The sequence below is a fragment of the Sparus aurata genome, chromosome 23, assembly GCF_900880675.1.
Source record: "Sparus aurata chromosome 23, fSpaAur1.1, whole genome shotgun sequence".
NCBI classification, from domain to species: domain Eukaryota; kingdom Metazoa; phylum Chordata; class Actinopteri; order Spariformes; family Sparidae; genus Sparus; species Sparus aurata.
The window spans coordinates 10,233,260-10,254,166 of record NC_044209.1 but is presented as its reverse complement, the minus strand read 5'-3'; the positions used below and the strand labels follow the sequence as shown (position 1 = coordinate 10,254,166).

The following is a 20,907-nucleotide window of genomic DNA, read 5'->3' as shown; positions in this document are numbered from 1 at the left end:
CAACTACAATGTTTTTTATAGAGATTCTATCAATCCACAGTGTGTAGTTGGATCACCTGTAAACCTATTATGCACATTGCTTTGGGAGACTGTTGAAACTATATATAATATATTATAAAAATATATATATATATGAGAATATAAGCGTACATGTCTATAATCAAGGAGAGGAAGTCTTCCTCTCTCACAAACAAAACAGGAAGTACCTTTTTATTTTCAAATGTCTTCCTCGGGTCATCAAAGGATTTTATCTTAAACTTTGGGGGAAACTGCACTTTTTGAAGGACAATCTTTATTTGTATGGGTATAAAAATTGACAAAAACGAAGTCGCCTGATATTACAAGGTATAGAAAACCAACTCCAGTGTGCTCTAATAATGAATGTCTCCTCTGATGCTGTCTATTTGTTTGGTTTCATTTAATCTTTTTATTCTCCTTCCTTTGTTGCTTGGTTTGTTCTGTATTTTTTTTTCTCTTATTTTTCTGGATTTTAGTGCTCTTAAGAGAATCTGTACTAAGGTGTAGAGTAGTAGGTAGTAGGTCTTCTGTTGGCTGTACTCGTATACTGATTACTGTTTGTAACCCTCTGGCTCCTGCAGCCGTCATACAAAGCTGTAAAACTTGGGTACAACCCTCAATAAAAGACTAACAATGACTCACTGGTCACCTCGACTTTTTTTCTCCATGTCTCTTTCTTGTTTTATTTTTTTGAAAGAAGAGAAAGGGAATTTTAAATCTGTGAGACCATTTAAATCCTTAAATTTCATTTTAAGAAATTTGCTTCTGGGAATTTTTCCTCACATTGTTTTTCTCTGCCAGATAATCTTCCATGTTATAGCTTTAAGTTTGGGGATAAGGAAGGAAAAATCATCAGTTTAGATATTTAAAATGACAAGAATTCACGCCTGAGGTACATTTTAAGCTCAATATCTTAAAATGAACTTTTGTCTATTTTTCTAGCACAGATAATGGAGTCTAGTAACTTTGTACACCATTTTCTAAATGTCACTATACATATTTGAAGTTCTAGTTATTTTAAAGGAGTAATATGAAAGAATTGTCGACCTGTTAACTTTATACTCAAACAAATAGAGGATAGCATATCACCAGAGTACCGCTAACTGTAGCTGACATTAGCTTGTCAGCCATGCAGCTAGCAGTTGTAGCACTCAGTGCCAACCACTGGACAATCCTATCGTGAGGTACAAAGTGGTACTCGATAGGAAGGGCTGGCACTAAATCTTTTAAACAGAAGAATTGAAACCTTGGCTTGTGCAGAAAAAGGCCCCAGCGACAGACATACATTGCATGACTAAATTGTTGATAGTCATGTCTTGATTGGATACATTTTACTGTTGTCTTTTTTGATTTACAGTTAAGCATTTCAGTCTCAGCCCCCGAAAGTGTCCAAAAACAAGTCTGGAAGGTCGTGAGATGATCGATGTGGTAGGAAAAGGTTCCGCTGCACAAACATAGACGCTGAATCTCCTAAGGGGCAATCCGAATTTCCTACTCTCACTTTAAATGATATTACTATCTTGTCTTACAACATTGTGTCCTCTGAGAATGAATATCACAGCAGACACACAGGTCTATACAGCATGTGTCTTTATTGATCTACTCTTGAGAAATTATACATTGGAACCACAGGGTGGAGCTGGAAGTAGAAATAAACAGTGATATAACCTTGTTTTATATTTTGTTTAATCTCCAAGCTCCCAAAGCACATGTTCATTTAAATACAGTCAAACACAAGACACGGCAGCCAACAAACGCCGTAGTGGACACAAGAGCTGATGGGAGGAAGTGGAAAATTGTTTACTGATTCACGAGTACTTCCTGTGGGGTCACGCTCTCTGGAAGAAAATAAGGAAAACAGTGATTAGACGGCGACAAATAAATGATGTATGTGATTGAGATAGTGATGAGGCAGGGAGAGAAAGAAAACTTGGCTGAGAGACTTGCCTCTGTAACGAGCTATGGAACAATTATTCATAAACGTCCTTCTTGTCTGCAATATACTGTACAATCTCCTCAGGACTCATCAACTTCTCGGCTTCTGCGTCAGGGATCTCGAAGCCTGCAGGAGAAACATACAACACCGACTCTCATTTTCTGTCACAGACTGCAGCCATTGGTGTACCTAGTCCCACGAGCACCAGATATCTCCAAATTTGGTGATTTGGAATTTTTCAGTTTAATTTAAGGATAAATTGTACCTTTGTGGATTGAAAAAGCTAACAACTAACTATCACACATTTTCTCACTTGTATTTTATTAAATAAATAAGGGAAATGCACATCACATTCTTCCAGAGTCCTTGTTGAAATCATTAGTTGTCTGTCATCCAAGCAACAGTCTAAAACCTGAAGATATTCAGTTTGCGATGAAAACACCAGCACATCCTGGCATTTGAGGAGCTGCAGTTTGACATTCTTTAAAAATGTCTTCAAATTCATTCACTTATGAATTACTGAATTAGTTATCTGTCCACCAACTAATTCAATTAGGTGTTACAGCTGTATTCAAACTCTTCTGAAAGCTGATCACAGACTGGTTAATTTGAACTTGTGCAAAGGTCACAAATTCGGAGTGACCAACAAATGAGCGCAGACTCTACCAAATGTATAGAATGAGAGAGAGAGAGAGATAGATTCTCACCCTGAAAAAAAAAAGTGAGACTGCCACAGGGAGCTGCAAACAACATAACTGTGCCATCATTCTGATTGAAAGTTATGCAGCCAACTGTCATTATAGCACTGCTGATTTATTTTGAACTCAGCTTTTCTTTGGGTCCAGCATTTCTTTATTCGCACAGACCTCATAAAGCCAGGAGTTGGTGTTGGCTTTAATATCAGAGTTACAGTATAATACACGTTTTCATTTTTACTTAAAGTGAATAAATTGACGTAAGTTGACAACTGCCTAATGCATTTTTCGCCCTACATGAAGTCCATTTTACCGCAAGTGCCCCGGGCTGTTTGGGCATCGCACCTATCCAACAATAACATTTCTTCTTTGCCATCGTGTGTAATTCTGTGTACCCCTGTCAGTTTGGCAGCAACACACACGTGCTGACAGACACTCACCAAACTCATCCTCCATGGCCATGATGATCTCCACCTGGTCCAAGCTGTCCAGGCCCAGGTCTTTCATGAAGTGGGAGGATGTTGCCAGCTGTTGGAGCAGAGAGTAAATGCCGGGTTATGAAATGTCTTTTTTCACAACCATGACCTGAATATTTATTGTGCATATTCCAAACATATACTGACTAACAGTCACATTGTCACATCTCATTAGCTGGATTATTTTCGTACACCAGAGAATTAAACAAGCTTTTACTTTATCAGCCTCTTTACATTGTCACTGACAAGATGCAGGCTCAACAAAGTCTGTTGCAGACTAACTGATTCTGACATTTATTTTTCAGGTCCTCTCCAGTAAAACAAATAAATGCATATCATAACTAATAAACCCGATATAAAAATCTGAAAAAAAAAAAAAAAAAAAAAAAAAAAAATCCTATTGCAATAAACTCATACATTTCGATGTCAGTATTTTCTAATATTGTGCGGCCCTAACATCCATCTTTCACCAATAACTTCTTAGCCAGTCGGCGCTCACTCTCACCTTCTCAGGGTTGATCTTGTCGTAGAGCTTGAGGACATACATAACGCGGTCTTTGATGCTCTCTAGGGTGAGGGGGGGCAGGTCACCGTACTGTCGGCACAACACTCCCACTGAGGGAACCTGGAGAGGGTGAAGAAGAAGAAGACGAGGTGAGCAGGGGTCAAGGAAATACACAGAGGACAAAGAGGTGGGGATGCTATTTATGCTCACTTCCCATCCATGGGTCAAAGGTTAGGAGCACGAACTGTTTAACAGGCTGTAGCTCAACAGTGCAGGCCCACTTGTATCACAATGTGTCAGGTCGTGTCGGCAAAGAATGATCGCAGAAATACACGACGGACAAATAATTACCAAAGCAAGGTATCAGTTCACAATGAATTGCCAACACAAGGGATTCTTACGAAATGCAGAAGAACTTTTTTTTTTATCGTTTTGCTCATTCATCCTAACCACAATAGACTGTAGAGCTATCTTTTCTGGTATATGCAGACAAACAGGAGGAAGGCTTCAGCTCCTCACATGTTCACACTAAACCTGAACAGATAACACAAAACATATTTCAAAATTCTACTTCTGGTCATTATCGTGATTGGCTTCCCAATATATTTCTGACCTCTCCTAATATCAGGGAGTGGTCTAACAGTGACCGACATATAACATCCAGATACAGTGATGGTGCCTTTTTAAATACTTTTCCACAGCAGTTTCGGTTTCGAAAAGTGTAAACAAGGCCATATTCTAAAGCTGCTAATTTCTGTCTGCCTGTCTGTGGGGTGGATGTAGAGTTTATCACTCTCTTTGGGTGTGTCGGTGTTTTAATCTCTCCAATTAGTAAAGGTGCTATATATAAATACATTTGTCTCGCTTTCCCTCTGACTACTTAGGGAACACATGGCTTTCATGACGCAGGATCTGTTGTAACATGACATCATCTTTATAACGGATGACATGCCGTTATGTCAACAATGAATATGCTGAGTCCCCCTCCCCAAATAAATAGCTATACACTGAAAACATCACAGATAATTCAGAAATATTTCTAGCTGCAGCAATGTTTTACAATTCCAAAAACCATGCGGGCCTGTCAAAGCATTGCGAGCCTCTTCTAGCTCTTCAGGTCACAGTGTTAGAAGGCGCTTAGATTAGGTTTAGGCAGCATATGGCTCTGAATTGCAGGTGAGAGGGAAGCAACAACATCCGCGAGTCAATGAACTCACCAACTTTGCTAGCTAGCTAGCTAGCTAGCTAACGATAGCTTCCAAGCAAAACATGGCCGTTTAGCAACCAAAAATATGACGTTACGAGGTTTCATGGATGTCAGGCAGGATATCACTCAAACAGGTTTTTATTCATGGTCAAATAAACTGCTATCCAGTCATCCTGAACTTTTAGCCGGCTAGGTTAGCCTGACAGTTTTGAAAGGCGTCGGTAGGTCACAGCAGGCCACGACTCTTCAATGTTACAGGAGACTCACCCGGCTCTGCCCGAGCCACCGCGTCCTCCGGCTGTCTACGGCGAAGGAGAGAGGTCGGTGGATGGTTGCTGCCGGGGCGGCAGCGGCTCTGACTGCCAGGTTGGCAGAGGAAAGCCTCAGCGAGGGCCGGGCGAGCGAGCGGACGCACTGCTGCAGGACACGAGCCGCCATGACGGAGAAAACTGACTGTCGGCTCCCAGCGTGCAAGGCGAAGAAGAAACGGGGTCAAGGGCTCCGGTGTACGCATGCGCACAACACAAGCTGTGCCTCTATTTTGTGTATTTTATTTTATTTGTGCTTTGTACAGTGTTATTTATCGAATATTCAATTAAAAATACATTATTCTATGAACATATAAATGTTTACTCTGATTAAAGGTAAAATACAAAAGTGCTAAGGAGCTAGAATTCATCTCAGGGGTAAGCAATCAAATACAGAATAATATCAGGAATAAGTAGTTTTGTAGTTTTATAATTGCCAGCCCAATAACCCGAAGAGCAAGAATAATTCAATACTGTATATACTTTCAGAACTCTTGTACAGTACATCTCAAATATAACACATTTTAATGGATTATTTCATTTATTCGGTTAAAGGAAACCCATCGATGATTTGGCACTCAACTCTTACAGTCCGAAAGTCCATTCATCAGAGTCAGCCGAAGAAGAGAAGCTGAGCGAGCTGACAGCAGAGCAGAGAGCAAAAACAGATAGATGCGTTAGCTATTACTACTGAATTATCCCCACTGTCTTACATATTTTGCCGAATTCACAGCCATGGAGTTGTCTGAAATACTGTACAACAAAGCGGAGTACATTGAGACGGTAATGTGTTGGATTTTAAGCCGTTGTTAGCTAGCTAGTCGCTTGCTATTTGGCTAACAGTAGCTGAGCGGGGCGTTGGGCGTCTGATGGGCTTACTGAATCAATGTTTGTGCTCAGCTCATTTTTAACAGTGAAGACCAGAACACACTTTAATACAGTTATTAAGTAGTCATTTCTGTCATTTTATTTCAGGCTTCTGGCAACAAAGTGAGCAGACAGTCAGTGCTGTGTGGGAGTCAAAACATCGTCCTCAATGGCAAAGTATGGAAAGAACAAAAATGCACCTGCCTGACAGTGAATTATACAGCTTTCCTTCAGAGCTGTTGTTATTAATGTATACATTTTGCATATTTTAAGTTGTATGTGTGTTTGTTCTCTCCTCCAGACTATAGTCATGAATGACTGCATTATCAGAGGCGACCTGGCTAATGTCAGGGTGGGCAGACACTGTGTGGTGAAGAGCAGGAGCGTCATTAGACCACCTTTCAAAAAGTTCAGCAAAGGGTAAAACATCCTTCTCATTATGGAAGATATATTGTCAATTACAATGCGAGAATAAAGTGAGAGCTGTGAGAAGGAAGTTACATTTTTACTTACTTACTTACATTTTTTTTTAATTGTATTGGGTTTGTCCAAACAACATCCCTAAACTCAAAGACATACATGTATCTATTGAATATGACGAAGAAAAGCAGCAAATCCTCACAGAGAAGGCTAAACTAGCAAAGCCAGAGTGCAGAAGAGGACTGTACAGCGACTATTCTTACCACCTGGTCGATTTTGGTCAATAATTACAGATTACTCCACAACAAACACCTGAACTTCATATTTTTCTCCTCCCACCCTACATCTCTCCATCCAGGGTGGCCTTCTTCCCGCTGCACATCGGAGATCATGTCTTCATCGAGGAGGACTGTGTGGTCAACGCAGCACAGATTGGTTCCTATGTCCACATTGGCAAGAACTGTGTCATAGTAAGTGCGATCACTTGCACGCAATCAAGCTGATCAACAGCGGCAGGAAACCATGCAGAAAGAGATGCATCTCTTTCCCAGTGAGAGAGGACATGAAAGGAGGCTCTGTCTCTCTTGCCTGTGGTCAAACAGTCACATGGCAGTCAATGATCAGATGAACTTAACAAAGCAGCAAACTGCTCACAGGCTGATTTGAGCAAAGACATAAAGTTGGGCCCAAATGTGAAATGAAACACATTTAATGACATATTTTGAAATTGTATTGCAGTTGAGCAGTCTTTACCACGACATATAACATCTGATACCCATTGCTTTACTAGATTGCACAATTGAAAAAGAAGAATTTAAAATGGTAATTTAAACAGATCATATGTCTTGATTTTAGTTTTCAGTATTGTTAAAATTGATTGTTCATTTCAGTTTAAAACAATACATTGATTGTTGTTTAGAATATTAAAGTAGTGGGAGAGGTTACCAGAGTCCACTTAAACCTGAAAGGATAGAGAGTTGAGAGGGCAACACCTGGCCACAAACAACCGATAATGTAACAATTTCTTTTGTAAAAAGCAGAACATGCACAGCTTCTGAAGCAAGCAGATGTTGAAAAATATAAATGCCATTGATATTAACAATTTGAAATAAAAATCTAGTAGATTGGTACTTATCTCTATCAGTGTATTTATCACTGGAAACGTGCATTTTGTGATGGATTGCCCCAAATGTGGTATAAAAATATTTGCAAATGATTCTTCATATTTTCCTTTGAGTTTATTATGTTGATAGTATCATGCAACATTTTGGTATTTTGTGCTACACGTGCATGTTCCTCACTGATTGTTGTAAAAAAAAAATTAGAGCTGCAATGACTAGTTGCTTGTCAATCCAAAGGAAATAAATCTCCTACTATTTTGATAATCAATTAATCGTTTCAGCTATTTTGCAAGCTGATATGTTGAAAAACATTTGCTTATTCCAGTTTACTCAATTTTAGTATTTGCTGCTTGTTTTATCCATCAACGATAGTAAATGAAAAGTCATTTAGTTTTGTCCTTTTGGTTGGATATGAAAGCAGTTATAAATAATCACTTTTGGCTCTGGGAAATTGTTACTCCCATTTTTTTGGTACATTTCATAGACTATACAATTAATCAACAATCACAGATTAATTGATAATGAAAGTACAGATGCGATTCAGTAGGTGCCTTTCCAACAAAGTTATACAGGTTTTTGTAGATGGTTCACAAAACTGTTTTAAAACACTGCTGTTTTGTCCACCAGTCATCGTTTTTCATTGTGTAATCATCAGAAAAGGAAAAAACTTGGGGTGGCGTTTGACTCAGTATCATAGGTTCGTTAACTTGTCTTTGATTGTGTTTGTGCGCAGGGTCGTCGCTGTGTGCTGAAGGACTGTTGCAAGATCCTAGACAACACCGTGCTCCCCCCAGAGACCGTGGTGCCACCTTTTACTGTCTTCTCTGGATGCCCAGGTCAGCCACACCACACAAACACACACCACTTCAGCTCTTTCTTCTAGCTTCCTGGTCATCTCTCATGTCTTCATCTGTGTTTATCTATTCTCTCTCTCAGGTCTGTTTTCAGGGGAGCTCCCAGAGTGCACGCAGGACCTGATGATCGATGTAACCAAGAGCTACTATCAGAAGTTCCTGCCTCTCAGCCAGATCTGAGTCCTGCCCTAAAACCTTTGGTAGGATCCACGCCCCTTCCAGCCAGTTCCTGGTCTGGGACAGGGTCACTCATCAGACTGAAACAAACTCTGGAACTCACCTTATATCCCTCTTCTCTCAGAGACCCTGAGTTTCTCTGCCCAAAGAAAAAACATTTGGTCCTATTAGGAGCACTAATATGATGCTAGTTTATGAGTATAAGTAAAGCACATAATTAATAAAATAGCTGCAAAAGGCAGTTTTGTATATTTGCAGCTCCACATTGCAGCGAGAGTCTTCAGTCTTTTAAATCCAACAATCCTCGAAGGCACACTTGTGTTCACCATCCCAGCTAGTCTGAGATGCCTTCCATGGGAACCAATACAAACCTTCAATCAACAGGCTCTCAGCTTTAGATGTTTTCTGAGTGTGTATTCTGGTCGGAGTGCTGTGGAGAAACTCAAGGACCTCTGGGAGGCTGGCTTCGACCTCTCACAGCAGCTGTAGGTGAAGATGAGGAGGTGGGGGCAGTCTATGAGAGGGAGGAGGTGAAGGGCAGGGGCGTTTTGAAGAAAGCGGGAACAGAGCTTGTAAAATACCACCCATGGACCAAAACAGTAGCAACAACAGTTGTTTTTGCTGTATGTTATTCATGCCCACAGATCACTTGGGCAACAGAGCAGTACACTCATATCAACAACCTGTCAAATTGTGTTCTTTTTAATTTTCAATGTTGAAGATGATGCGTTTGTTTGCTTCCTCCTTCACTGGCTTATGTAATTTCTCATAGAACGTATTTAATACTGTGTGGATTAATGTTTCAAATATGTGCAGGACAACCCTCTGTGCTTTGCCCTCGTCTTTCTCCGAGCGTCCAAAAAAAACAGAGCCAACATCTAAAATAGTGCTGCAAGTAAATGAATATAAATTAAAATCTGCCACATATGCCCTGTCTCATGCTTTCAGTACAGTTTACAGTTACATTGTATGGTCATACCGCCAGATTAAAGAAAGAGCTGGTCATTTAATTGAAAGCATGCAATGCAGTGTTTTTAAGAGTGGGTCCCTGTTTGTGTGCTTCAAAAAACGGGTGAATATATACATCTCTGTTGCTGCTTTTATGCAGTATTGCTCACCGTCTATTTGTGCTGTTGATAAGTAAAGAAGTGCAACGACATGCGAACAAAGGCTGAGAGGAGGAAGAATGTGCCATCAAGTGAACATGGATATAAATACTGCAGTGTTTGAAATATTCAAGCTTAACATGTGTCATGAGGAAAGAAGTGCATTGTCTTTGTAATAACCCAAAGATGAATAGTGTGTTTTGGTTAAAAAAATTAAATTGTTTGTTATATGAAAATTCTAGAGGCCGACTTTGATCCAATTGGTGGCTAGCACCTTTAAAGTGCAGAGGAATTATCTTGTAAACAAACAGAACATAAATCTTCAGAGATTTACAGAAAGTAAATCTCCATTTGGTGTCACTAAGAAAAACACATTGTGAATTTCATTAAAGTCTAGCTAACACACTAAGTCGATTTCCTTTCAAAAGCAGATTTTTCTTAGCAAAAGCTGACTCCTGAATTCTGCTTTGTTTACATCCATGTTTACTTCCTAGCAGTCTTCTTCTCTGCTTTGTCTTCTCCGCATTGCTCCGTATTTGTCACATTACCGCCGCCTGTTGGTGAGTCAGCGGAATAACATGAAGTGCTTTCTCAAAGTCAAATACTCCAGAGGGAACCTTTAAGATAGTAGGGAGGTTTAGAGACAGAGGTAGAACAGTAGATTCCATCAGAATGTGATCAAAGTAGATGGACAATGATGGACAGCATCAGAACAGGATAAAACCTAGCAGAACTGTCTCGCTACATTTCCTCATGGCAGACACTGGAGGTTTTTCCTAATGCTGTCCTCTGGCAACACCTAGTGGTTCACAGCAGAAATGCTTATTCTCATCTGATCAAGTCTTTTCTGTGACCTTTGAACGGTTCAGTGTAGAAACAGTCACCCAAAACTTAAAAAACATTAGAGCAAAAACAGGCATGTCAAAAAACACAGGCACTCAAAAAAGTATTCAAAATAAGGAAAAAAATAAAAAATGAAATTGCTGAATTGTTTTAAAAAGGCCAGAGTCATTAAAAACGTTACATAAGTTCGTAAAGAGTTTGTATTTTAAGTTATGGTGAGGTGGGAACAATAACAGCCCACTGCTAATTCGCACAGGTCAATACAGGAACAAAACTCTTGCTTAAAAAAAGTTACATAGTGCACCTTTAAACATGAGCTAAATCAATCATATGTGCAGTGAAAGGAAATGAGGTAAACTGCATATTTTAATGTTACAACTTAAAGGGCTCCACTAACAGTTTGGTTTTCCTTGGCGATCATTTTTTTCTTGTGAATGGTGAACCTTTTCAGCGTGGCCCTCCTTCCACAAGAAGTAAAATGAAATACACTACAAGAGCACAGATTATTCCTTTATATTTATTTATACTTTGCATTCATATTCCATTACACCTGCTTACTTCTCCTTATCTGCACGTCACAAGGTGCCGTAACCAAACAGATCTATCCGGTCTGTGGGGAGAACCTGTGCTGCAAGGTCCTGAGTTCACAAAATACTGTATGTGTGCAAACAGCGAGGAGTGACAAGAGAAACTAAGCTTCCAGTCTTTGACTGGAAAAGTTTGTTTTGTTGTTTATTTCCCGTCAAATGATCACTCAAGCAAATGTGACTTGCCATATTTCAATTTTCAAGGAAAATTCCTGTTAATGACCAATAATAGAATCTACAGGTATTAAATGTTAAGTAAATCTAATTTTTAAAAAGGCAAAGCAAAATGATTAAAATATTTATTTTGTAATGAAACGTAGTCCATCCAATTGCAACTCAATGGTTTTATTTCTTTTACAATGTGAACCACATATATCATACCAACAATTAAATGTTAAGTATATAGATTAGCCATTTATTACTTTTTAAACAAATAAGTATCAAGAAACAGCTGATAATAGTGTTGGCTCCAGAGACACGTGGCATGAGTCAGCCTTTTCAAACAATGTGGATGAAGGCCGGCGACTGGCTCAGGGGAAGAAAAGAAACAACACAAAGTGCCCCCTCTACTATAACCAGGCGAATCAATGGGGGTCAACGCTGCAGGTTGAACAGTGGGATTGGAAAGACTCTTTAGTTGAGCCTTTGGGAAAAAAATATAATCAATTGATAGTCTGAATTTTAATTCATTTTCTGTCAGCAGACACTTCACATCTTCCCTTTAACTGACATATCTTCATGCAACAGAAACACAGGGAGGCTAGGACTACTCATTTATAACTAAATGCGCCATTTGGTTTCAGCCATGTATAGTAACAATGACAATGTGGAGTGTCAGACACTAAACAGTGAGTCAGGTGTCTGGAGAAAGAAAAAAACAACTAAAAATATTCTAAATGCATTCCTCTGATTTAATGAAGAACACGCTGTCAGGTCCGAACTCCATTTTCTACTGAGCAGTCCGCAACATCCCACTGTGATGAACTTGTAATGTCACTTCTTTTAGGATGATTTCCTATTCAAGAAACATGGATCCTTCCTATGTTACATTATCTAATCAGACCTGTGAGAGATATATATATATATAGATATATATATATATATATATAGATATATATATATATATATATATATATATATATATATATATATATATATATAGATATAGATATATATATATATATATATATATATATATATATATATATATATAGTTTAAGCCAAGGCCAACATGCTTTCCCCATGAATTACTCGTCTGCCCTCCTCCACAGTTATCACAGGCAAATCTGATCTCCCTTTCCCAAAACGAGGTTTACATTTTCAGTCTAATTCAGTGGTTTCACTTGTATGTGAGAACAAACTCCTAAATGCACACCTCTTAATTCCTTTTGATAGAATCAGCAAATCTCAGCCTGGTTCTTTTTCTTTCAGACAAGCCAGTAATCATGTATGAATATAAAAGCCAACCTATAAACGCAAAAAAATGAAATCTGTGACCAAAATGTAACAGAAGTTAAAAACTGGCATGCTTTATACAACAAAAGAAAAACCCATCCAGGTCATAGAGTTGAGGGGAGTGAACAAAAATTTGGAAAAGGAGAAGGAAACACTGACATCCCACAAGTCAGCCACAGCGGGTTTTACAGGTAAAGTTGGATGTATCACTACTACGGCACTGGATATATTTAAAGTTGATTTCAGAACTACACAACTCAAGATTTTTTTGAATAATTTACACTTTGTTAGCTTCCTATGCTAAATGAAAGCATGTTCCAACAATTGAGTTTATTACGCTCACAAACAAGCTTAGATTTAACTCCAATAAGACCCTAAAATAAGCTTTTACAGTACCAGTTCACATTACTTAACAAACTGTTAAATATACCCACACTTCTGACTCGTGCGATATCTGTGTCTCCTGCTCGACTCCCTTACACAAGGATGTAAGGCAACGACCATTTCAAAAATGAAACGAGCCCCAAGTTGCATCATCCTGTACCAAGTAAAATCAAACCCATCCACGTCTTCCTAATGCACACACCCCTTATACAAAAAGCAGACGGTGTCCCAACACACAATCCATATCTGAATTATCCAGAGCATTGTGTGCACCGGCTGTCCTGTTTGGTGTTGGGAAACACTACCTTTGTAAGAACATTTGAGATTTATGCTTTCTTTACAGCACCGATTATCTTCCGATAAGTTAAATGTCGGGGAAGGACGTGAGAACTAATGATCCACAAGGCGGTCAAATAATCTCAAAGAGTTGTGCGTGAGAGCTCCATTTCTAGTCATACCAAGTGTCTACGTCTTCTAAGCATCACCTGGTAAGTGACATGTGGACCGACCACAAGTGGGCCCGTTTATGGTTGGACAAGGCTACAATGGGGATACAATGGAAGAGCCGATTTTGTTTGCATGAATTAGAGGTGAAAGCTAAGTGCAAAATATCCTTATTGCAACTCATCAGAATAATCACGAGATCACATAAAACAGCAGCTGCTTTCGTAATAAGACTAGGGGTAAAGGGGGGGAGGGCGCTGCAGTCAGCAAACAGGCTTTCTGAGAAGCTGTATACACACAAACTAAAAAAAAAGTTTTCCTTTCCATTATCCTCAACAACAAAAACACAAAGAAAAACAAGGTGATGGTGAAAGAACGCAAAACTAACTTGGCTATCACTGCTGCAAACAGTGGCAACAAACCTAGAATTTTAACACTGGTGGTTGAGGAACTACAAACAAAAAGGGCGACTGACTGAACTAAATCGAGCCACTGGTGAAGCAGAGTAGTTAGCAGAGATTAAGATCTAAATTTCCAAACATCGATGGCCTGCTATTGGTAGTTACATGCCGTCAAACTAGTAGCCAGAGAGATGTAACTGGTTACAGATGAGGCAGGATGATGCCACAGATGTGCTCCTGCTGGGAGATTGGGCTCTACCACTGACAGGATACTGAGACCTTCAAATGATGAAGTAACAGAAAAAACAGGTTGTGGTTGTTTTGACGCAGAGGTGCGTCTCTGACGGAGTTGGGTCCGACATTTGGCGAGCAACTTCACTGAGTGAGACGATTTGATCATGGCCCTCACTTCCTTATTAAGGTGGTGGGTGAGGATGGGTGAGGTTAAGGGAGGGAAGGGCACGAATGTGTCAAGGATCAAGTGGCTTTAACTTGTCAAGCAGCACAGTGCATGTTCACCCCTATGAGAACTGTCTGCATCCCAGAATGAGTTGGTGGCTTTCTTCGTTGTCTCCTTTCCAGGGCAGCGATGTCCAAGGAGTTATGTGATGTCGGCCAGACCCCCCAGTCGCCTGCACACACGCTCATCAAGTGTTCGGATTGCAGATCGGTGATTTGTGGCAACAATGTAGGGAAAGGAGACAAGGAACAGAATTCATTCAACATCTGAACAGACTGAACTGAGACCTTCAGTCCTTGTTTTCATTTTCAGCCCGGGTTCTTCGGCACAGCCCGGCATCCGAACGTCTGTCCATCTGCACATCTGTCCCACATAAGCCCATCCATCCCCCTCTCCGAGCCTTGGCCTTGAAGGCATTCCCCCCCACCCCCCTCACACACATAGGCAGGCAGCAGATCAGATCATCCTGTTGCGTTTGTGTGTAGGGGAGTCTGTGATGACATCACTACACTGGGTGGAGTTTCGTTTCCTGGTTGCCCCCCCTCCGGCAGAGGCGGAGCCTGTAGAGTCCAGATGCAGCGCCATCTCCTCTGCGATGAAAGTGTTCAGGTCAACATCTTGGAGCCCGTTACGCCTGCCACGGCAGACCGGCCCCGAGCCAGAAGAACCACCTCCGCCACCTGCGTTACTGCTGCTCCCACTCACGTGTGTGGGAGACCCTGGAGCACCAGAGCGCACACTGATACTCGCCATGGCTCCACTCAGACCTGTGGAAGGAGGAGGAGACCGGATAGATGGAAGAGAAAGCAACAAACAGACAAAGAGTATCACTGGGTGGAGAAATCAGACGGATAAGCCAAGTCATTTCCTAAAAAGCTTGATAACCTGAATAATGCAAAAAAAACTAAAACTGTCTGAAAACTGTGTCCTGTCAGTGGTTCTAAAAAAAGGCTACAAGTAGGCATGGGACCATATGAAAATTTCATGCGATAATTATCCTGGTTAAAATAATTGCTATTCACAATATTAACTGAATAATCAGAAAGAAATGTTTTTAATTGGCTCCCCCATGTGGCAATTCATAAATAAAATTTAGAACTGTATGTTATCCAGCTTTTCAAGTCACAGGTTAGTCAAGATTATCTCGATCACAGAAATTTACAACAATCAGTTACTGTTTAAATTCCAATCTATTATAAAACTTTATATCCTCAGTGATACATCAGTCCAGTACTAAACAACGTATTTTTATGAACCCTAATTGCAACTGTCCGATTAAAGTGGCACTGACACAGCGCGGCAGAAAGATGGCATGTGAATCTTCCTACAGAGGATTTCTGCACAGGAGTCTTGCACTGACAATGCTTTACCATGTTGGTGACCAAAGTAGGTTTCCATCTCAGAACTAACTTAAAGATGTACAAGGCATGTCACTTTTTAACCAGACATAATTAGTTAGGAGCTATTAAAACACGTGGTTTGGAAGACTGGTGCCCAATAAGGACACAGCAAGTAAACACCTCTTTGACAGGACTTCATCATTTGTTAAAGAAACCCACTCCGGCTGGTTTTCTGATTCCATTTGGATGCAAGAAGGGAACAAGAGTTGAGCTGAAGCTCCTTCCCAATGGCATTGTTAGGATGTGGGCCACAAAACAGCTATTGAAACAGGTCATTGCTTGATGTCAAAACTTTAACATAACTGAACATTAGAACTACCACAGCAATAAAAACAGATTTCTGTTGTCAACAGTGACTTTAGATGGTAGGTGTATCTTCAGTCCAGTGTGGTAAACCAAACCATTTGTATCGCCCAACTATGAAGATGACATGTAGAGAAGTACAGTATGTGCTGTACTTGTAATGCAGATTCCTCATTTGTAATCCAACAAACAAAAAGCCCCTCCTCTGACAAGGACATAAGGATACACAATAACTGATTTGGTGCCACAGATTGGTTAAAGAGATACATCAAAGTTTACTTGTGTTATCACACTGAACAATAAACTGTGAATCTGACTGAGAGTCGAGGGTGCTGTTGAAATCAAAATGAAGATTTGGTCCGGACTACACAAACACTGGTGGTGAATGCAAAAGATATCTGAAAACTGAGAAAGGACACACACTGAAACCACCTGACACAGTCCAAACTTGTGTGTCTGTAACCTTAACCACCACATGCCTAACATCATCCACCCCTTACCTCAGCTACACCCGAAAATGGCCCCTTCAAAATGTGGAGACATTCATTTAAAGTTCTGAATATTCAACTGCGCTGACAGCACAACGAAAACAGTAACAGACTGTAATACACCGGCATTACCAAATGGAAACAGTTTCATCTGCATATTTAAGAAAAGCATTTAAAAAATACCTGGCTTTTGGTTCAGGGACATGTCCTCTCTCTCTCTCTCTCTCTCTCACAAACACACACAGGAGGGGCTAACAACGTGAGGCCCTCTTTCACCATTGGCTGATAATTCAACACCCGTTCACAACATACCCTTATCTCTAAGCCACATGTGGCAGCAGAGCAAGACGGCTGAAGGACAAGCGTGCTTTCTCACACTCCACTAACTAAGATACTGTAGATCAGTGCTAAGCCTGCAACACAATCATTTGTTCCAATTTGGGTGACAGCCTGTTCTTGAATAAATTATTCAGTTAATATTTTAACTTTTATTCTTCATAATAAAATCCCAAATCTCCACTCTATCATATGTTGCTAAACTTTAAATCTATCAATCCACACAAAAACAGATGTGCAACATGAGTGGCGTTAAAGAACAGCAGTACCACTGATTTTCCATCCAACTACGTAGCTGCCACTTGGGTTTTAAATCAAGTTTCTTATTCGGTGGCTAGAATGAAATTAAGTATCCTCACCATGCAGTGCTATAGCCTCCCTGAAAGGCTGAAGGTCTGCTTCCACAGATGAGCCGGTCTCGGCTGGTGAATTAGCCCGGCTGGGGGCCACCATGGCTAGCCGGGGGTTGGCCCTGCTACTCCTGTGTGGTGGTGCTTTGCCGCATAGAAAGCTAATAAGGTCCTCCCTACGGATGGTTCTCCGACGCTTTTTCACCCAGGCCAACATGTCCTGTGAAAGTAATCCATCCATCAGTTAGCCACAGTTCAATTTTATCAACAAATGGTGATGCATTTTTTTTGTTCAATACCCCTATTGTGTAAATATAATGTAGACTATAAGCATGTGGTATCTGAATGTAAAAAAATAAGACAGGGAGGTGTTGTATCAAGAACTGAGAATCTAGGTGCCTCAGGAGAACAGGACCCACCTTGTTGCGGCGTTGGTGCCCTATCTGAATGCCCCGATCGAAGCTTCTCTGATGGGCCTCCACACTCTCTGTGATGGTGGAAGACATCATGAATATTTTAAAACAGTGTTCATCAGTTCGTTCAGTGTTCATCTTGTATTCCAAAGCCAAGCAAATGTGAACAGTACCTTTAACAGCAACCCACATGACTGGCAGCTTTCAATTAACAGCAGATTACTTGTAGACAGTGCAAACTACTCACTACTCCTACTACTCTTTAGTCTGTGTCCTCAAAAAGGGCAAGGAATTCAGTCCAGTCCAGTACAAGCTCTTTGTTAGTACAAACTACCTATGTTTCACTAGCACATTCTTTAAATTGTTATAAACAAGTTTTAAAATGCAATCTTTTTTTTCTCTCACTGACCATAGGTGTCTGACATACAAACGCCTCCAAGCCCTGTGACAGACTGATCAATAGGGAGCTGATAAGAGTGCTAATGACCGCTTCCGTTTACCACTTATTGGATGAGCCTGTCAATAAATATATGTCTACATTTACAGTACAGTGATTGTCAACTACAGCCCATATTGATGAAATGAAGGACACAAACAAGTGTAGGTGTAGCAGCTGTCAGATCAATAAGTCACGGTCGAGAGAAGAGGGATGTAGTTAGATACCTTTGTAGAGGTTGGTAACTGCTGTGGCAGAGTTCTGAAATGGCACCCACAATGACAGGCCCTGCTGATGGCATACTCTGTCTGTGGGAGGAAAGGGGAAAATATGTTTGGTTTCTATACAGGACAGTTGTGTACAGTCTAAAAGCAAAGCACCCTTGATAAATGGGACCAAAGGGATAACGAAACATCTGAGGGGCACAACAGCTTGGTGATTGCAGGGTTGAAGTGAAGATCGTTTTCAATCGCCATTTTGTCTTGCATCTACAATTGCATGAACAGGGTTTGGCATAAAAATAACTGTCAGCCAGTGCTAGATGGCCAGCTTGGCAGCAGCTTGTTAAGCAAGAAGGCACCGACACAACAACTTAACTGCCCTCTCAGCAGTTAAGTTGCAAAGCTATGTCAAACATACATGCCAAACATGGGTCGACTCGGCAGGTCGAGCTCTGTCACTATGGACGGGAACTTAGTGTGTCTGAGAACACAGCAGCCATAGCAGATTGTAGACAAACCAATATTTCCACAGCGAAAAATACTATCCTCGCCATTTTGTGATTATAACGCTGGCTATGCGATGCTAAACAAACTGCTCACTCAGCAGCAAACCGGGCGTTGAAAGCAAGCGTACACTTCTGTGGCTAATAACTTTATTTCCATAATGCACATTTCCGCGGCTAATCTTGTCCACTGTCACAGATGGTTACACTGACAGTATTCAAGAGACTGTCATCTGGGAATGTCGCGTAGCTACGATTGTTGTTACCATCGCCATTTTGTAACTAGCCTGGCTAACATTACGTTAGCCATCAGCTGCTGTCCAACTTGGTTGTCAACAAGCTAGCTTTTGGAAAAAGAAAGTTATTATTAACTTAAACTACTTTGATTTATCTGTCAAACTAGCTGAGGTTGTTTAAGGGTCGAAACGGGTTTACGACGTCAGATTCGACTTTAAAAGCTGAGTTAACTGTAGTCTTAGGCTAGCAAAAGCTAGCTAATTTTAGCATTGCAAAATCAGCTGTAAACGTTACCCTGTACTGGCCAGCGAGTTTGCTAGCGAGCTAGTTAGCATACTATCGCCGCTGGCGCTAGTTCACAGTAAGTAGCCAGGTTACTGACCACCAAACCAAAGGTATACTGGTTGTGTAAGAACCGCTAGACGAACAAGCAAACAGAAAGCACTGGCTTGAACCTTTGTATAACTGGGCCACAGCAGTGGCAGAGTTCTGGAAGAGATGCCACAGTTTATCCTGGTCGTTGTCGGCCTCCTCTTCGCTCGGCTCCCTTTGCTCCGCTTCGGCCAAACACTGCCGCTCCCATTTTGAGAACCAGTGCTCGGGTCCGTGTTCCTGTATCTCCGCGTCTCCGTCTTCCTTCTTCTCCTCCATTTAATGCACCAAAACTCGATGAAATTGCGCTTTTAATTTGTTGAAAGATTAATATCTGGACACTATATGAAGAATAATGTGAGCAAATTCATTAATACTGTTAAGCGTTTAACAATTCCGCACTATAATACAACGTCGCTCACACTTGCCACCATCTGTGAAGATAAGCTTAGCTAACTATTTTGCCTAGTTGTCGACGTCGGGATATATACAACGCAGACTATCATGTTATGCGCTTCATCCCGCCCATTACACTAGATGTCAACGACAATTGGCGGCGTTAGCACTGCAGGGTGGGCTTGAGGTGTTTTCTCAGCATTTCATTGGTTCTCCGACACGTCTGTCATAGCATTGACACAAAAGAACCTCAGTGAAAATAATTCCCCTTTGCTGAAGCTTGCAAGAGAGTGCAAGTTTTGTCAGAAAAATTAATAGAATAAAATATATATTAAGTGAGTTAGTAATTTAATATATTATTTTTGAAACGTGCATTATAAATATTATAAATGTATGTTTTTAAAATCTTATGTAAACATATTATTACCCTTCTAATAAATTCATAACCTACATGTTTCAAAAGGTCTGTAATAACCGTACAAACATCTATCTTTTGACAAATGTATTTTTTTGTTTTTGTTTTTATAAGTCGACACCCATAAAAAGTCTTCAAGTCGATGTGTGATCATTCATCCGTGAGAATAGTTTTTGATATGCTGGATTTACGGGAAAAAAAGGGAAAAAGGATTAATTATAAGCTCTACAAATTTAAACAGAGATGAGATAAACATGAGCGAGTCTGTCATTATAAAAAAAAAATCCAACTGCGACTGAGCCTAAGGCCAAGCAAGGGTGCAGTGCTATTTTTTCTCCACATGATGTCGCCATTTACTTATATTGTAAGTAATGTCTGTTTAAGCTCCGGACAGTCTGGTTTCAGCACTGCAGATATCCAGTTTAGCAGTAATGACATTCCCTAAAGGGATAATTCAGGATGGGACCTAGTTCTCTCTACAAAATGGTAATATTTAAGCGTTGGTATGTTTCACCAGTGAGTAAGCTGAAGAAATTGTAGCTTTGTTGTAAGTGATTTACAGTTTTGCAGGACAGCTTGTTTTCAGTTATTATATTGATTGGTTTAAGGTTTTTGTTTTTTAATGTGCATTTAATTATTGAATAAACATGTAATACAATTCTTTAAATGAGGCAGTGCAGCTGAAAAAGACTGAAATTGTGCACTTCTCCTCAGTGACACTGCGTCCAAATTGTTGTAGTTGCGGGCTACTTCTGATGGGTATTACTCTAAAT

General features: G+C 40.4%; 3 protein-coding genes across 3 annotated transcripts; 1 reads left to right on the top strand and 2 right to left on the bottom strand.

Moving 5' to 3' along the window:
* Positions 1-1,591: 1,591 nt before the first annotated feature.
* ndufab1b (NADH:ubiquinone oxidoreductase subunit AB1b) lies at positions 1,592-5,326 on the bottom strand. Its single transcript, XM_030408836.1, has 5 exons — positions 5,105-5,326; positions 3,631-3,750; positions 3,090-3,177; positions 1,966-2,080; positions 1,592-1,856 (listed from the first exon to the last, which is right to left on the bottom strand). The coding sequence occupies exons 1-4, from the start codon at positions 5,273-5,275 to the stop codon at positions 1,989-1,991; spliced, it is 471 nt and encodes a 156-aa protein (XP_030264696.1). The 5' UTR covers positions 5,276-5,326; the 3' UTR covers positions 1,592-1,856; positions 1,966-1,988.
* A 407-nt stretch (positions 5,327-5,733) lies between these two features.
* dctn5 (dynactin 5) lies at positions 5,734-9,594 on the top strand. The gene is made up of 6 exons (XM_030407194.1): positions 5,734-5,928; positions 6,121-6,189; positions 6,314-6,432; positions 6,791-6,902; positions 8,287-8,389; positions 8,490-9,594. The coding sequence occupies exons 1-6, from the start codon at positions 5,881-5,883 to the stop codon at positions 8,585-8,587; spliced, it is 549 nt and encodes a 182-aa protein (XP_030263054.1). The 5' UTR covers positions 5,734-5,880; the 3' UTR covers positions 8,588-9,594.
* Positions 9,595-12,624: 3,030 nt separating this feature from the next.
* hapstr1a (HUWE1 associated protein modifying stress responses a) lies at positions 12,625-19,853 on the bottom strand. The gene is made up of 5 exons (XM_030407193.1): positions 19,407-19,853; positions 18,218-18,298; positions 17,561-17,628; positions 17,151-17,361; positions 12,625-15,031 (listed from the first exon to the last, which is right to left on the bottom strand). Exons 1-5 carry the CDS (start codon positions 19,600-19,602, stop codon positions 14,721-14,723), a joined length of 867 nt encoding a protein of 288 aa, XP_030263053.1. The 5' UTR covers positions 19,603-19,853; the 3' UTR covers positions 12,625-14,720.
* Between the last annotated feature and the right edge of the window lie 1,054 nt (positions 19,854-20,907).

Bases quoted from the DNA above. Each gene is read 5' to 3' on its own strand.
- ndufab1b (XM_030408836.1), bottom strand. From the start codon at position 5,275: ATGGCGGCTCGTGTCCTGCAGCAGTGCGTCCGCTCGCTCGCCCGGCCC. The intron at 3,178-3,630 runs GTGAGAGTGAGC...CTGCTCCAACAG, and splicing joins ACAAGATCAACCCTGAGAAG to CTGGCAACATCCTCCCACTT. The intron at 2,081-3,089 runs GTGAGTGTCTGT...TTTCTCCTGCAG, and splicing joins GGCCATGGAGGATGAGTTTG to GCTTCGAGATCCCTGACGCA.
- dctn5 (XM_030407194.1), top strand. From the start codon at position 5,881: ATGGAGTTGTCTGAAATACTGTACAACAAAGCGGAGTACATTGAGACG. The intron at 6,433-6,790 runs GTAAAACATCCT...CTCTCCATCCAG, and splicing joins TTCAAAAAGTTCAGCAAAGG to GGTGGCCTTCTTCCCGCTGC. The intron at 6,903-8,286 runs GTAAGTGCGATC...GTTTGTGCGCAG, and splicing joins TTGGCAAGAACTGTGTCATA to GGTCGTCGCTGTGTGCTGAA.
- hapstr1a (XM_030407193.1), bottom strand. From the start codon at position 19,602: ATGGAGGAGAAGAAGGAAGACGGAGACGCGGAGATACAGGAACACGGA. The intron at 18,299-19,406 runs GTTCAAGCCAGT...TTCCTCCCACAG, and splicing joins TGTGGCCCAGTTATACAAAG to ACAGAGTATGCCATCAGCAG. The intron at 17,629-18,217 runs GTATCTAACTAC...CCACCATCACAG, and splicing joins AGTTACCAACCTCTACAAAG to AGAGTGTGGAGGCCCATCAG.